Genomic DNA, 16,768 nt, shown 5'->3' with positions numbered 1-16,768 from the left:
CCTTCAACTGAGATTTAGGTCAGTTTTCCAAAATAAAAAGTTAGCCTTTATTAACCACAGCCTTTATGGCCTATGTGAGTAACAAAAAGCGACAAGCTTAATGCTGAATCTGAGCCCTCAACTGAGATTTGGGCCAGTTTCCAATACGTTTTAATGAAAGTTAGCCTTTATTAACCGTAACTTTTACTGTAAAGAAGTGTTTGCAAAATTCAATCCAATTGGGTTATTAGAGCAACAACTAATTTTCCAGAAAATGTAGTCTTTTACTGTCTCTTTGCTGCAGTGTTCTCAGTACCTTGTAAAGTACAAGGCTTTTTTCTATGTGGGTTACAAAAAAGACAAACTAACATAAAACAATAAGCTTTTGACTGAGATATGGGCTAGTTTTCAAAAATGATAGACTTTATTAACCACAATCTTTAGTATAGAGAATATTGGTTATTAGTACAATAATCCTATTTAGTCTTTTACTGTATCTTTGCTATAAAGTACTCAGTACTTTGCAAAGAACATGGGTTTTTCCCAAGGGGAAAAGCTAATACTGAACCTTGACATTGAATCTAAGTCAACCTTTAATGTAAATCTACAAGTCTTTTAATTTGATTATTAGTAAAGCAACTGATTTTCCAAAAAATGTAGCGTCTACTGCAATGTACTAGGCCTTTTGTTCTAAAGGCATATGGCAATGCAGGTCACAGAAAGAGATGAGCTAATATTGAACCACTGTAGGCTAATAGAAGAAGTCTTTGCCTGGGATTTAGCCTAGTTTTCAAGAAAGTTACTCTTTATTAATCATGACTTTTAGTCATGAGTTATTAGGGCAACAGGTCATTTTGCAGAAATTGTAACGTTTTACTGTATCTTTACCGTAAAGTGCTTTGCAGTAAGTCTAAAGGCATGAGGCTAAAGTGGGTAACAAAGAGAGAAGAGCTAATGTTGAACCATTATAGACTAAGAAAAGCAGCCTTTGACTGAGATTAGGCTAGTTTTCAAGAAAGGTAGAATTTATTAACCATAAATTTACTGCAAAGCTGTAAGTACAAAATGCTGAATATAGTCCTTAAATATGTTTATTAGGATAGTAGCTATTTTTTCAGGCAAAGGCAGCCCTTTACCTTATTTCATACTATCTAGTTATTAAGAACATACTTAATTCAGATGGATGCAAGACCCAGGAGAAGTTCTCATCAGTGGTTGGTTTGTTTAGTCTGGCTCATTTTTAAAATCACATTCAGACAAAACAAACACACCAGTGTTAAATTAACACTGTTTGAAGACAGTGCAGCTTCACTGCTCTGGTGTTAATTTAACACTGCAGAATTTGATTAAAACTGAACCAGACCAAACAAACCACTGAAGAGACTTAAAGCTCATGGGTTTTGTGTCCTTGTGAATGAGGTGCTGTGTTAATAACCAAATTATAGGACTGTGTTAAAAAAAAAGTAGTGATAGTGTTTTCAGAGCTTTTTCTCCCCACAGTCATGCGTTCTGCTGTAAGGAAAACCCTCAAGACCCTTCAACACCTTTTTATGGTTGCATTGTTCACCATGATCATAGGCTATAAAGGGTGAGTCAACTCTCTTTCACTCTCTCGACCTCTGCCTATCTGACTCACATAGGCCTGCATCGATGTACCTCAGGGTGGTCTCCACTAAGCCCACATCTGTTTCTCCGTGGTAACCGCAGAGCCACCGTTATGCATACACAGCTGGACTTATCTTACACACTTTTTTCTCCTGTCGTGAAATACTAAACTTAAACCTCCACTGAGCTCTAAGTGTCAGTTTAATCGCTGCTATAGTTTATAGTCATATAGAGTTACAGGAATAAAACAGCGTGTGCCATTGTGGCCACTATATTGCTCCATGGGGGGTAACAGGAGAGACATTTGGTTAAGCTTTTTTGATCATCCCTGCTGTATATAGAGGACAGCCTGCACCTGATGAATTCTGATTAATGTTGGCTTGCTTTTATATGCCCCAGTGTTTCATACATTGGTTTAAAATGCAGTGCAGTGCAAAGGTCAGAGACCACCCTTCATTTTGCATTTTCAGTCAAAATGGCCAATAAGTACTCATCCTTGAGAGAAAATCGAGCTCCACTCTTGCTACAGACCTGAAAAAATCCACAGGTGTTTCTGTCCATCCTTCCACTGTGAGAAGACACTCAACACTATGAGTCTGAAAGGATGTGTAGCTGTCAAGAAGTTCTTACTGAGAAAAGGAAAAAATCAGAGATTTTTAGATCAGAGTAAGGTCTGAAAAAGGGAGCTGGATTTTAGCTCAGTAATCAGATTTCTCAGTGCATGAAAACTCTATGTAGACCTGGAGTTTTCACATTATCTGATTACCCAAGTGCATGTAAACGCGTTGATTGGATTATTGACAAAATCTGATTTTCTGCAGTTATCAGATTAATACGCACATGTAAACACACTCGGTGATAAGTGGGGGTGGGAGGTCGAACATGATTTAATTGCCTAATATAATTTTTTTACTCACAGGTGGACAGTGATGTCATTAATTGTGCCTTTTAAATGCTATCTATGTTTAATCATGCTTAATGTATACTAGGAATATTATCCAACAAGATAAAAGAGTCCATTTTAATTTCAGATTGACTTTAAAACTAGTGCATTTAGGTATTGATGTAGGTATGCAGTTTGCATGATGCTAACTGATGAGGTATAAGCTTCCATTACTTGTTAGCTGCATTAGCTGTCTTGGCTGATTGACTACATTTGGGTTATAGGGGGAAAACTATAGAAATTTGATTGATGAAAACCAAACAAAGAAGCTGCTGGTGTTCTCAGAACAGTGGACTGACCACCCCAGAGCCCAGACCTCAGCATCACTGAATGTGTTGGGATTATTTGGATTGTGAGAAGCAGAAAATGCAACCAACTTCTAAGACTGAACTTTAGAGATATGAAAAAAGATCCCTGCAGATTTCTCTGAAAAACTGAAATTTATGTATTTATTTTTTGGCCAAACCATCATTTTAAGAGGTTAACTGCAGCACAGGCATGTGTCCTGAGGAAAACTCATGCACAAGCTTGGGATGAGGTCAGTGTAGCCGTCAGGAAAGCCAGAGAGAGCATGCTGGGGTTTTAGGTAGTGCATAGTTCTAGGCTCAGGCCCAAAACAGCCAGTATGGGGGGAGAGAAAGAAAGAGAGAGAGAAAAAGAGGGCAGAAAGGGGTGAGAGTGCCTGGACCCCACTTTCCCCACCGCTCCCAAGGGCACCAACCCAAAAACTCAAGTTCTTTGTGCTGTGTCGACTAGCATACGCTGCACACACACGCACACGTGCACATGCACACACACACATGCACACACATACAGCTTAAGTCATTAAACACAATAACAGTATGAGGTGAAATAAAAAAATCATTTCATTTTTTACGAGCAAAGAAAGGCTTTTATTCCTACACACGCAACCCTTTTTCTCTCTTTCTCTCTCTCTCACACACACACACACACACACACACACACATATACACACAGCCTCCAGCTAAGTAGGGGTCCAGAAACAAGAACTAGGGGTTAGTGGTTTTAGTGGGTAATGCTGCTATTAAAGCACACAAGAACAGCGTATATAGTTAGAGCATGTGGTTTTCCCTTCAAACACACACACGTTTACCATTAATCCCTCACATATGGCTTGCACCTAAATGGCGGTAATGATGTTTTATGCAGATAAGGTGGCTCTAAACAGCGGCACAGCTGTAAGTATAACATGGTAACACGCCACAACATTTAGTCCCATTTCCAAACGCTTGATTTTGACTACGAAACCGCAGGGCACATGATATGATATCATATCTCATTAGCCAAGTTCAAATTCGGGTTACGGACTAAATCAGAAATCCCATTCATTAATCTGAATGAAGCTTTAAATCTAGCCACCTGTGAATGAATTGCTCATTTGTTTATCTAACTCAAAGTCCAGCACCATTGGCGAGACAGCGAATTAACCAAATGCCCCATTCACCATTCACGCCATTCAAATCAAAGTCCAATACCTGCTAATTCCTCAAGTGCCATTATTATCTGCCCACTGTTCGAATAAACACAGAACAATATGTGTTCCCTAACGGCTTTGGCACTATGGAAAATAGGGAAATTTAAATGCCTATTCTAATTTTGTTTTTTTTTTTTCCTCCCGGAGATCCACTTCTGATATTTATGTGGTTTTATGAACCCAAACAGCCTTGTTTCATTTTTATATGACCGGTTTTCTTTGCATCTTTACAACAAATTGACCTCTGCTCTGATTTTCTGTTCGTTTTTGTGCCTCATTTAAAAAGCAGCCCAGGCCCAAACACTCCTTATAACTTCAGCGTGAATGAAATGAATGGCACTAAACTGATGTAGGCTGAATAGCAGATATATACTATTGGGTACTCCTTCAAAACAGGCTGTTTTTGGCAAACTAGTTTCCATATATAAACTGTATCAACTGATGAGTTCATGGTACCTTTTGAAACTGCAACAGAGTTTACATATTAAAAGAAGCTTTTTTGTTTTTGACTTTTTTTTGAGAAAAAAGTGAAGAAGGTTATTTGGATTTGGGCCCTTAAAGCTGCATTTCTGCCATGTTTACAAAATTATTCCAAACTTTCAGAGCCAAATATGTCAACTTTATATATATATATATAATTATTCCAAACTTTCAGAGCCAAATATGTCAACTTTATATATATATATATATATATATATATATATATATATATATATATATATATATATATATATAGTGCAAACAAAAATATGCATTTATTTTTATGTAGTAAAGAAGTACAGCTTGGGATGTTAATTATCTCACTGGTACTTCTCAGTTATGCAAGAAATAAATACCTGCAAAAGGTTTGCTAACATAAACCAAGCTATTACATGATTTTTCATTACAAGTATTTTATGTTTTGCTACTATGACACAGCTTATCTATAAGTGGCAGCTTTCTGTATAGCACAGTCAATTGAGGTCAGAGTTGTTTTTTTGGCAAATCTCACATTTTCTAATACTCAGAGTATCTTCCTTGACATGAGGAACAGATTTTATATAAATAATGAATTGATAGTTATAATTTCCAAGCTATATGAAAAGCACTTTGGCTCAAAGGTGGTTTAAACACCTGAAAGATTGGAGTGCTGATGAGTGCTGACATCACAAGGGGGCAAAATGTGTGGCTTTTGGCGTTTCTTCCAAGGTAGCACTGTCACTGATGTTGTCAAAATATTTACATATGTGACTGTTTGTTTATTCAGCAAAAATAAACCTCTTTACATTTTCAATATGCTACATTATTGCAAACAGTTAAAGAAAATGTGTTATTTGAATTAAATACGTTTTGAAAAGCTATGAGTGACAGTGCTTCAGAGAGAGAGAGCAGAATAGGCCAAGCAGGCAGAAAGAATAAAAGAGGAAGAGGACGAGTACCCTGTAAGTGTCGGGAACGAGGAAACACTCCGCTAGTCCGGCTCCTCTGCTCGCCTCTTCATGCACCAGATACGATTCTGTGGCCTGCAGGTCAAACATGAGAGACACTTCATTTCACGATTCACCAACACTCTTATCTAACATCCTCAGACGCTCACAATGACCACACACAGCTTAAACACAGCATTAGGAAACATAAAGGCTCTAAAAATCCTTTCCTTTAATTTTTAACACTCATGCTGCACTTAAGCCCTTAAATAAAATTGACATTATTTATCCTTTGCCTAAAATAAAGTTGATTGGCTAAGATATGTTTGGTGTCTTGCTTCCTCGGCTTTGCATTGGAGCTACAAAGCTAAAAAAGCTAACAAGTCATGAAAACCAATGACTGCTGATTAGTATATTCACATCTTTATGATATCTACCAAAATGGCAAGATTCAGGCTTCTACTGTTTTTAGTTATGCAGCATACTTTTACCAATTAGTACCCCCATTATATGCAAAAGTTTGGGTCAAATGACATGTTTTGTTGATTTTATGAGTAAAAATAAGTAAAAATAAACAGATCCTTTACAAAGAACTGCACATTTTAATGCACTATCACTGTTTATTAACTGAATTTAATATATTTTGGAAAAAAATAAAAATGTGCTGTGTGAAATTTATTTTATTTTTACAATATGTCGATGTCAGCAATGAATAGAAATTGTGCCCTAAAATTTGCAGAAAATGTGGTATTTAATTTTGTTCCCTGTAAATGATGTATCTTCTTGTCCACCACAAACATGTCATTTGAGTTCTTCAAACCTTTGTATAGAACTCTAAATAACAGTATGATTTTTGGTATGGTATTTTATTTTAGGAACAGTTTTTGCCTCACTCAACAGGCACGAAAAAACTAGTTGAAGCTGCCTTTTTTACCTATTTTAGATTATGGTGATATTTTCTATAGGTATACTTCAAAGGCAACATTACATTCATTATACTCTGTTCATAATTCTACATCAACATTTATAACAGGTGCTAGATATTCAACTCATCACTGTGAACTTTATAAAATGGTTGGTTGGCCATCACTTTCAGTGTGAAGACAAATTCATTGGATAATTTTTGTCTATAAAGCGATTATTAGTCAGCTTCCTTCATGTTTGTCTGTATTCATATCAACAAACCAATTCTTGGTACAATTTCTGTTCTAATAGTTATATTCAGCAGGACGTTCCGATAGTACGGTCTGAATATGGCAAGGCAGCTTTTAGTTACAGTGCTCCATCTGCCTGGAATGAAGTTTATTTCCTTGGGTAATTTTAAGATAATTGTTAAAGAACTGTATCATTCTGTTTGTTCTTGTATTTGATTTGGTTTTTGTTGGTTGTGATGGTGTTGTTTCTTTGTTGATTTAATCTCAATGTGATTTACCCTGGTTAGAAAGGTAAAATAAAAAAAAAAATGACTATCACTTTAAAATCTAGGCTCATTATATAGCTCTTAATCTCAGAACATTTTATCCATTAACTACTGTATATTATTCATTAATCACTATCAAACTAATATGTAATGTATGGCCTTTTAAAGGGGTCGTGCAGCATCCAAAATAGATGCAGCACTACATCAGTTAGATCATGTTGTATCTATTGCTGTAGAAAGAGAGAGATTCTTGTTTATAACTCCTGCATTTTGATCTAAAGCCTTCTTTTACATGCCATATAGAGACCATTGATAGTGGAAAACCATTATGATGTCATAATAGGAAAAAAGCTTTGGCCAATTAATGGAACCGTTGTGATGTCATAATGGGAAAAAATGTTTTGGTAGCTTACATTTCACAACATGCTACTCTAAGAGTTCCCTAGTTAGATCACTCAGGTTGTAGAGTATAGTTAAATTCTGAGGGGTGTGTTTTTTTTTTTTTTAAAGGAGGCTTTGCCATTCACTCAGGTTCATTTGTATGCTGTGAGATGCATTAGCAAGGCGAGAGAGATAGAATAAGAGCGAGTGCAAGCGAGAGAGGTTGGTCTGGATAAGGCCAAATCTTTGTCTTTGGGAAAAAAAAAATGTGTAGCCAGAGAATCCTGTGAAATCCTATTCCATTTCACAGCTTTCACACACACACACACACACACACACACACACACACACACAAACCACACCTGGTACCAGTCCAGCCAAGCCAAAAACCATCCACTAGTTATCCACCATCTACCTGGCACAGGCTGAAACACACACAGTCACACACGTTCATGCATACAGATGCACACATTCAAATGAACAGAGTAATTCGTTTACTCACGCATGGGCACAGATGTACACGTTCATTTGCGCACAGGCACACATACAAACAAAAATGCACATAAAACTCCAAATACACGTCTTTATGCATAAATAGGACCACATATTAACACACAAACGCACACACACACACAGAGAACCTCATAATAAGTTCCAGCCATTGGCACTTGCAGTAGTGCAGGGGAGTGGTGAAAAACAAAGGCTATTCATATCCCTCCCAATGAGAGGTTAGCTCTGTCGGTTTCTCTCCCATGCATTTTTATAGAGGCTTAGCTGCGCCGTGCTAACGTCTTATTCTGCAAATGTGCACTTTCTAATGACCTTTATTAGTACATCATAGTCGCGAGAGCCTGTTTCTGCAAAAACACTCTCCAGCATCTTCAACATGGCGCAAGGCACCTAGCATAGAGAGACAGGAACAACAATGGCAGCCATTTCAGGCGAGGCTGTTGGTGGCCAGGTCCCATTGACGGGCAGAATGGTGGTTATGGACGCTTTGGCTTCAAACTGAGAAAATAGGGTGCAGATTTCTGCCAGAAACTAGACTACCCAAAAATTTAGGCCAGACATTTTGCCTGTCAATGTTTCTCAGGATAGAAGTTTTAGATTTATGGCCATTTTTTCAGGGTAATTATTATGGCTCTACTTACTGGTTTAGGCTGATCCTACATAAGAACACACCCACTTTTATAACTACAACCCCAAGTCTAGTGTTGAACCTCTGCTCTTTAAAAAGGTTATCAATTAGACCACTCAAAAATGTAGGCCAGATCTTTTGTTTTTCAGATTTTCTTGGGATAAAATTGCTGATTTATTGTGCTTTTTGTCTCATGTGCTAATAATTGAGCTGAGCTTCTACACACATTAACCCTCAAAAACTAAGAACTTAGCTGGTGTTAATTTGATTTTGCATCACATTTCCATTTAATCAAATAGTCAGTATATAGAATGTTATATCAATGTAAAATTGCAATTGTTTGTAAGTCAAATCACCCCTTGCTTATTTTTATGAGTGCACACATATTTATACCTTTACCCAGATATATATATATATATATATATATATATATATATATATATATATATATATAAATAAACATATTAAAGTCTGTATGTAAAATATATGTATATATATCTCCTTGTCAGAAGGATCGAGGTGAAGGTGGGCGATATAGCAAAAACATTACCATTACATTACACAGTAGAATGTCATTTTTGTGGTTTATTTTACTATTTTGTTAACATTTGTAATACAAATCTAGTACTATGTACCATTTCTTGTATAATTCTTACTTTGATAAATCTAGCTGGGATCAACTAATTTGAATCAAGTCTTACGCACTGAAGAGTCTTGTGCCCAAAAAGCTTCCCAACATTCTTAGCAGTATTGTTGGTTTATGTTAATTAACTCTTACTTTATAAATATAATGTTGGAAAACATTATTTTTGTGTCACAGCATCCTCTCATGTTAAACGTTTGGATGCATTACAGGTTTTGTTATTCTCACCATGATACTGTTTGTGTTCAGGTCAGCCTGGAGCCATGAATGCTAACAGAATGGCAAGCATGCATTAAGCTATTAGAGTCTTCAGAAATGTGTGATTCTAGTCTTGTCTAAGCCATTTATCGATGCTGTACCAAACAGTCAATTTAATATAAGGGAGTTGTTTTAATTGTTGCCAATATATTACTCAAGGAAGAGTGTTTGATTCAAGTTAACTTGACTAACCTCGCAGTTATTGGTCTGTTTGAGTTTACCTTACTTGCTGCAGAAGTGTGGACCACAGAAAAGTAGAAAAACTACAACTCAGATATAAATTAGTTGAAGCTTGAACCTGTTGAGTAACTTCACTGAATTTTTTCGAGGCCAAAAGTTTGCCGCAAAGTTTTGAAGTCAACTAATTTAGATTTTGAGTGTGTGTACAAAAAATACAGGGTTGTTTTTTCTACTTAAATGCTGGACTGCAGGGCTGTTTTCCACAGTTCTGGATAGTTTATAGGTAGTTTTTGGGGAGCCCAGCCATTGGATTAGTGACTGTCTCACAGTAACAACCCAGCCAAAGGGTTGATTTCAATGTTAACCTATCCAACAGACCTGTTTAGACTGGACTTGGTATCACACTTCTTCTTGTAAAGTATGGAACATACTTTGACTATTTGAATTTAACATAATGGTAATTGGTTTACTTGTGTGTTTGTGAAAGATTTATATGAGAAATTCAAACAGAGATGATGAGATGATGTCATAATATCTGACATCCAATCAGCTCCTTGTTACCATGTAGTTTATGCAATTAATATACACTTCTTTTGTTGTACAGGCTTTTTGTGATATATGAAGTTGTTTAGTGTTCTAGTATAAAGTTCTAATATAAAGCAGTATTCTAGAATAAGGCAGTGTTCTAGTAGTCCCCATGCTGTACTCACGATAATAATATCAACATACTGCCCATCCGTTGGCAGAGGCCTAGCAGTAACTCTGACGAGGCTTTGATTTGAGATGCTTTAAACATGAAACATTCAGCGCAGCTCATTGGGAATTCAGCTCAGTTTGAACTAACACTATATATATTCACTGCTCCTGTGTGCAGCATGCGGTGTAACAACACTAGTCTATTGTGCAAGTGGGGCCAAACATAGAATCGAATTAGCGAGCCAACAACCACAATGCGTCCACCACACAGTACACAGCTCAATCAGCTGTCAAACTTGACAAAAGGTCAAACAAAAGGTCAGCCACAATACACCTTCATTCGGTTTCCCAGTGTTTTACCAAACAAACCACTGCACCCGCTAACGTAACCAGTCGTTAAATGGACTCCAGCAGAGGAAGACTTAGTCCTACAGATTCAGCTCAGTTCTGTGAGCTTCTCTAATCCAGCATTCGTTCACAAACGTAGAGAGATCGCCATGCCAGACGCTAGCTCTCCTCGCCGAGAGAGCCATGCTATTAATTATATATGGTGCGTGTATATATATGGAGCATATGCGGGGCCCATATGGCCAGCCCTTAGCCAGAATCTGGAGTTCCCCCGTCTTAATTAACATTTTAGAGGCTCAGCAGAGAGAGAAAGAGAACGATTCAAAGCGGGCTATGGGAGCTCGTGACCTAATTGGAGTCAATAGAGATGTATGTAAATGTGCTAATTGTGACAGGTTTCCTTTCTGCTGCCAGTAAATGGTGGCCTTTGTTTAAAATGTTTAATTGGTCGTGCACAATGGAATCAAATGACAGGGGTTTCGGCTATAGCCCCTTATGGGACAGAGATGGAGATGCGGATGGAGAGAAAGAGAGGAAGAAAAATAAAGAGTGTGAGAGAGACGAATATATGTGGTGGAGCATATGGCGAAGGGAGTCTTTGGTGGAATGCTATCGAGGTGAGGTTCTTGAAACCTCCTCTCTCTCTCTCTCTCTCTCTCTCTCTCTCTGTCTCTCTGTCTCTTTTTAAGTTTCAATTCAGCTTAGTTTGAGATAGTTGTTAACATGTCGAGTCCCACGCTCTCAATTTTAACTCACTTTTAATGATCGTGAGTACAATGTTGCCAAAGAAAAGTTTATACTTGTTACAAACTGTTTATAACTGGTTATAAAGTTTTATAAAGATGTCATAGAGTACTGTAAAGAAGTCAGAGAGCAAGGCTGATCAAAGCGGCCTGGAAAGATACCCTGTCTGTCAGTCTGTAGTGACATTCAGTAATTTGCATGACTATACAGAGTACAAAGTTGCCAAACCATCGTAAAGTTGAACTGTTTATAGCCAGTAGTTTGTAAAAGCAGTCATACAGCTTAGAACCATAATAAAAACAACGACAACAACAATAATAAGGCAAATGTTTTCTCTCTCTCTCTCTCTCTCTCTCTCTCTCTCTCTTTAATTAATAAAAAGACTATCTTGCTCACATTCAGAACCAGGCATGCACACGTATATCCTTTCCTTGTTTCCAAACCCCCACCATTTGGCCCCAGAACAATCGGTACAACTACTGTACTGCTACTTTACTGTTGTTTTTCTCTCGCTCTTCCCAAACGACACAACCATTACTATTAGCTCCATTGTTTACTTTCATCATTTTCATTTGTTAGCTGGCAATGTACAGACACTGCAGCACGCCAGCAATGGCTTCCACATCAAAGAGATCGCGAGCGAGCGAGAGAGAGAGAGAAAGAGAGAGAGAACGCGAGAACGAGTGCTATATGAAAGGATGAAGCGACCTTCCTCTGTGTGTCTGCCAGGAGCACCTCAGGGAGAAGTGTTGGAAAAATGTGATTTTTCACACCAACGTCTCAGAGGGAACAACAGAGAGCACGAGAGATAGGGAGAGTGAGAGAGAGAGTGAGAGAGAGTTGGAGCCCTAATGGTTCATGGAAGCTGGAATGGTGGCGCGGCTGCTAATTATTGCAATGCATTGTGGGGGTTTTGACATTAGCTTGCTGGCGCTAAAGAAGTGCTGGCGGAGCCAAAAGCCACGCTGCACTTTGCACCTCGACATTTCAATTTAAAATGTTCATTTCTTTGCACTCAGTTTGTGCAACACTCGGGGTCAGTCGACTGTGTGTGTGAGCCTGTTCTCTTTAACACTTAGCATTGTGCTAATCAGTGCCAAACCATGACCACAGAGTTAGGCCTTCAGTTTGGGCCATAGTGTCAAAATTGAGAAAAAACAGCTCTACGATAATGCTAATATCTGCCAGCACCCTTATAGGATTGTAGTAGTATGTCTGTGCTAAGCTGACATAAGTGCACATGAACATTTTTTTGACAGAGACATTTGAAGTTTGTAAAAGACATTCTGTGTGTTTTATTTGAAGCTTGTGATAGACATTAATGTATATTTTACTGTGTAGCAGTTTTACAGTGACTCAGTAAAGAGTCCTGACATACAGCTGCCATCAGTGATTTCCATTTTTAACAACTTACTGAAACCTGATTTGACTATGACTTGTATTTATAGTCACTAACATATTTAGAATGTCTAGAAAGTCTATAGCAGGGGTCGGCAACGTGTGGTTCTGAGGCCGCATGCAGCTTTTTTAATGCCCTGTTGCAGCATTAAAAATTAGATTTGTAGGTAAAAATAAAATAGTCCTCCTTTGCAGTAAAATAAAGCTCCTGCTGACCATTCTAACACAGTTTTAACAATAAATGGTCTTAAATGCTGGAGTCAATGTAGCCTATTACTGCTTATTTAGGTTGGTTGCGCAGACTACTCATCACCATAGCAATACAGACAACAGTCTCTCCTAGCTAATAGCAAACTAAAAGACAAAGAGAATGATTTAAGACGAACATTGATAATTTGGAGACAAATGAAATTATTTGCATTCATAATCACTCCAGCTGGTTTCCTGATACGTTTAATCTGCAACGAGAAACTGACAAACTCTAAAAAGTCACAAAGCTGAAGTCAGCTTCTCATTCGCCAGCTTCTTGTTCGAATGTTCCCGTTCCACCTTAAATGGTGTAGCAGTTACATTCTGGCATCAAGGCACCTTTTAAGGTGGAACGGAAAAATTAGGACAAGAAGCTGACGAATGAGAAGCTGACTTCAGCCTCGTAAAAAGTCGAACATTGAGACATTTTTCAAGAAACTATTCCACTTTTGCGAGAAAGTTTCCTGTCAGAGATGCGAGAAAAGCAGCTATAGTTGTGCTAAACTTTAAAGTAGATCAAAGTCGGTCTGTGTTTTCATTACTATTATATTTTTAGCCTATATTAGCACATCAGCACACACTGAGACATATTTACAGCCAAGATGGTAAAATTGATATAAAATGTTGTGGCTCCTAAGGTGATTTGGCTGTTGTTGAAAGGACAAAATGGTTCTTAACATTTGGGTTGCTGACCTCTGGCCTAGAGTGATGTTTTTCCATCTATCGGGAATCAAAGCATGATTGGTTGATTCCTCTGTCAGTTCCTAATTATGTTGGTGGCTAATCTGAAATATCAGGCTTTCAGTTCAGTCCTAACCAATTGGACAACTAGCATTGGAGTAGGCTATCTACCTAGATACCTAGGGGAAATTTATTTTTTTCTGTTGGCATCTGAAGATTTTAACCATTTGCGTCAAATCAAAATTGCTAATAGAATAAGACTAGTAGTTTAATATTTGCAGAGTTTATAAGAACATTTTCTAACTTTACACCCCTTCCTCAAGTGGATGAATCTGATGATGCAAGCGCATTGCAAGAGTATGCAAAGAGAACCCAATCAAAACTTGGTGAAGGACGTGTTTTCTGAGAATGTAAGTAAATTATCTACTATTGTTATTATATCTCCATCAGTATAATGTTGATTTTGCATTTGAGACCTAAACAGAGAGCTGGACCTTCTTTTTCATCCTGTATATGTGACACAAATACATTAAGACATATGATGTGGCCTGAAAAACTCCCACAAAATCTGATCCGACATCCAACTTTCGAAATGATTATTTCAGGCTTTACAGGGTGACTCACAGCATTGCACAGACGCCATGTTTTAAGCATGTTTTTTTCTGAGTGACTCAGTAACACTACTAACAAAAAGATGCAGCTTTGAGTATTTTTATTTTATTTTGCAGAAATCATTAGGCCTTCTCTGAAGGCCTAGAAGGTCCTGAGTACTTCTCTCTGGTGCTAATTGTGAAAAGTGACTGTTTGACTGACTCTCTGTGTGCCTGTCCCCACAGGTAAACATGACACGTGTGTGTTTATCTTCATGCACACCATGAAAGAGGAAGTTGTCTGGCTGGCTGTCACTGTGGTCAGTATGCAAGATGCCTGCACATCTGCCCAGCAAAACTCAAAGGCCGCGTCCAAAACCACATACTGCTGGGTGCACTACTAATAGTGGTGACATACTATTTAGTGTTGTAGAAGCAGGCAAAATTTCTCTCACACCAGAAGATGTTACAGCCACAAACATGTTCATGCAGCTACCCACCAATCACCACAGGACACCGCGGTTACCATAACAACTCTGGCACCATGACAAGCCATCAACCTATCAACTGCAGTTCGAGAATTAGCCACCAGTTCGGCTACTCACAGAATGTTCTAGAAATTCAAGCTGAGTTCGCGCCACATGTCATCTGTTTATCTGAGAAAAGGAGCAGACTTTAAGCGAATGCTTTGCTCGACTGCTGCTAGCGTGGCTAACAATGAGTAAAAAAAAAGGGAGGACAAAGTTAGCATGAAATTTGAATAATGCCAACAGGCCCCTCATGACTTTCCTTCATTATTGGCAATGTTAGCATTTTAGGGCACATCTTTATATATATATATTTTTTTTAGGATTATTAAAGATTAGTGACCACATGGTAAAAAAATGAAAAAGTATAGTTAATTCTCATGATTTATTTGGGGTCCAGGAGACCAAGATCCTCTTTAAGAGACTTAACATTGATTTATTGGCTCTAAATAAATGAGAACTTGATGCCATGTCAGTCCTCTACTGAAAATGGAAACAGTTTTATGGCAAAGAAAAGAAACATAGTGTATATTTGTTCATATATAGCCTCATGCATCGCATAAACCATCACATTATTTGGTGCAATGATCATTTACATTGCATCACCTCCTTTGTAGCAAAAGGGAGATTTGAGGCTCCATTTATTTTCTGTGTACTTGGATTTAATTCATTTAGACAAAAGAAAATAAACCTTTGAAGGGAAATTTTAAATATTATTGGCACTTTTTTACACATACAATATTGAGGCCTGGAAATAAAGGCAATCTAAACAAACCACGAGGGTTGTCTTCTACAGAGAACTGAAGAAAACTTCTGTGGGTTAATTTTTTTTTTCACCAATCCCTTTTCAAGTTCCCTGCAGCAAATTACAGTTTTCCAAGCCAGTGGAACAGTATGTCTAGGGCTATAGATCAGACTTGGTGACCTTTTATCCTTTAGAAGGGAATCGTTCCAAGCAAAGCTGTGAACTTTATGGTTTATGCAAAAGTGGGGATGTTAATTTGATTCAGCTGAGTCTTCTTCATCTTCATATCAAAGAGCAATCACTGCATTTTCCTCAGGACACTTCTTCCAGGTGTGCTCCGTATGAATGGGATGTTGCTTGCTATAAAAAAAAGGTTTGTCATGATGAAAAAATGCTTGCCTGAAGGCCAGTTCAGGTTCAGATTGAAACCCTGACTTACTGCCTGAAAGGGAGTGTCAATCTGTCCTTGGAGTTCTTTGGAAGAGAACACTGATTGAAATCAAATGTCAAAGCTAGTCAAAACACTTCTGTGGTCTGAAAGGAAATGCCAGAAAGATTAAGGCAAATAAATACCGCATAATACTAATTCCAACCGACGCAATGCCCTGCATATTAGTAGCTGACAAATAATTTAAGCTGGCATACATTCCTTTTGAGAAAAATCGATAAGAAAAGCCAATGGTGCAACCGAAATACAGCAATAACATGTTATTACATGTAATAACACATGCATTACACATTTACTACACCAACCTACTAAACAGGCACGTGATATTGGAGGCCAGATAATATCAACAAAGCCAAGTTCATCACTATCAGGATGCAGTGGTAATGTGCAAGTTATACTACATGACCAAAAGTATTCAGACACCCATTCTAGTGAATTCAGTTGCCATAGAGCAGCATCGATGGGTCACTATTTCAATGCCAAGTGTCTGCTAGAGGGGTATAAAACCCCCCAGCATTGGGCTGTGCAGCAGTGGAACTGTGTTCTCTGGAATGATGGAGCTCCTAATAACTTTGGGATGAGCTGGAGTGATCCAGAACTAATCATCCAACATCAGTACCTGACCTCACTAATGCTCTTATGGCTGAATGCAATCAAATCCTCACAGCAGTGTTCCAACATCTAGTGTAAAGCCTTTCTAGAAGGGTAGAAGAGTGGGTAAACTCCCTATTAACACCCGTAGAAACACTGAACGAATGAATTTGGACATTGTTATATCTGTGAATAACAGGCTTCTGTCACTTTTAATTCCTTTTCAATAGGTAAAATGAAATGGCACTGGAGTAAGAAGACACGCTGGGGCTTCATGTTGAATATCTTCCATCTACAAAAAAC

At 38.0% G+C, this 16,768-nt stretch overlaps 1 protein-coding gene across 7 annotated transcripts in view; it reads right to left on the bottom strand.

The window, feature by feature from the left end:
* Positions 1-16,768, bottom strand: part of nfixa (nuclear factor I/Xa) — a 168,256-nt gene that overhangs the window by 150,334 nt on the left and 1,154 nt on the right. For all 7 annotated transcript variants that reach the window (XM_036560321.1, XM_036560326.1, XM_036560325.1 and 4 more), the window contains exon 2: positions 5,441-5,524. In XM_036560321.1, coding sequence (XP_036416214.1) covers positions 5,441-5,524 — 84 coding nt within the window. The remainder of the gene's footprint in view (positions 1-5,440; positions 5,525-16,768) is intronic.

The sequence above is a fragment of the Colossoma macropomum genome, unplaced genomic scaffold, assembly GCF_904425465.1.
Source record: "Colossoma macropomum unplaced genomic scaffold, Colossoma_macropomum, whole genome shotgun sequence".
Classification (NCBI taxonomy): Eukaryota; Metazoa; Chordata; class Actinopteri; order Characiformes; family Serrasalmidae; genus Colossoma; species Colossoma macropomum.
The sequence above is the reverse complement of the archived record's forward strand: the minus strand, read 5'-3'. Positions and strand labels throughout refer to the sequence as shown.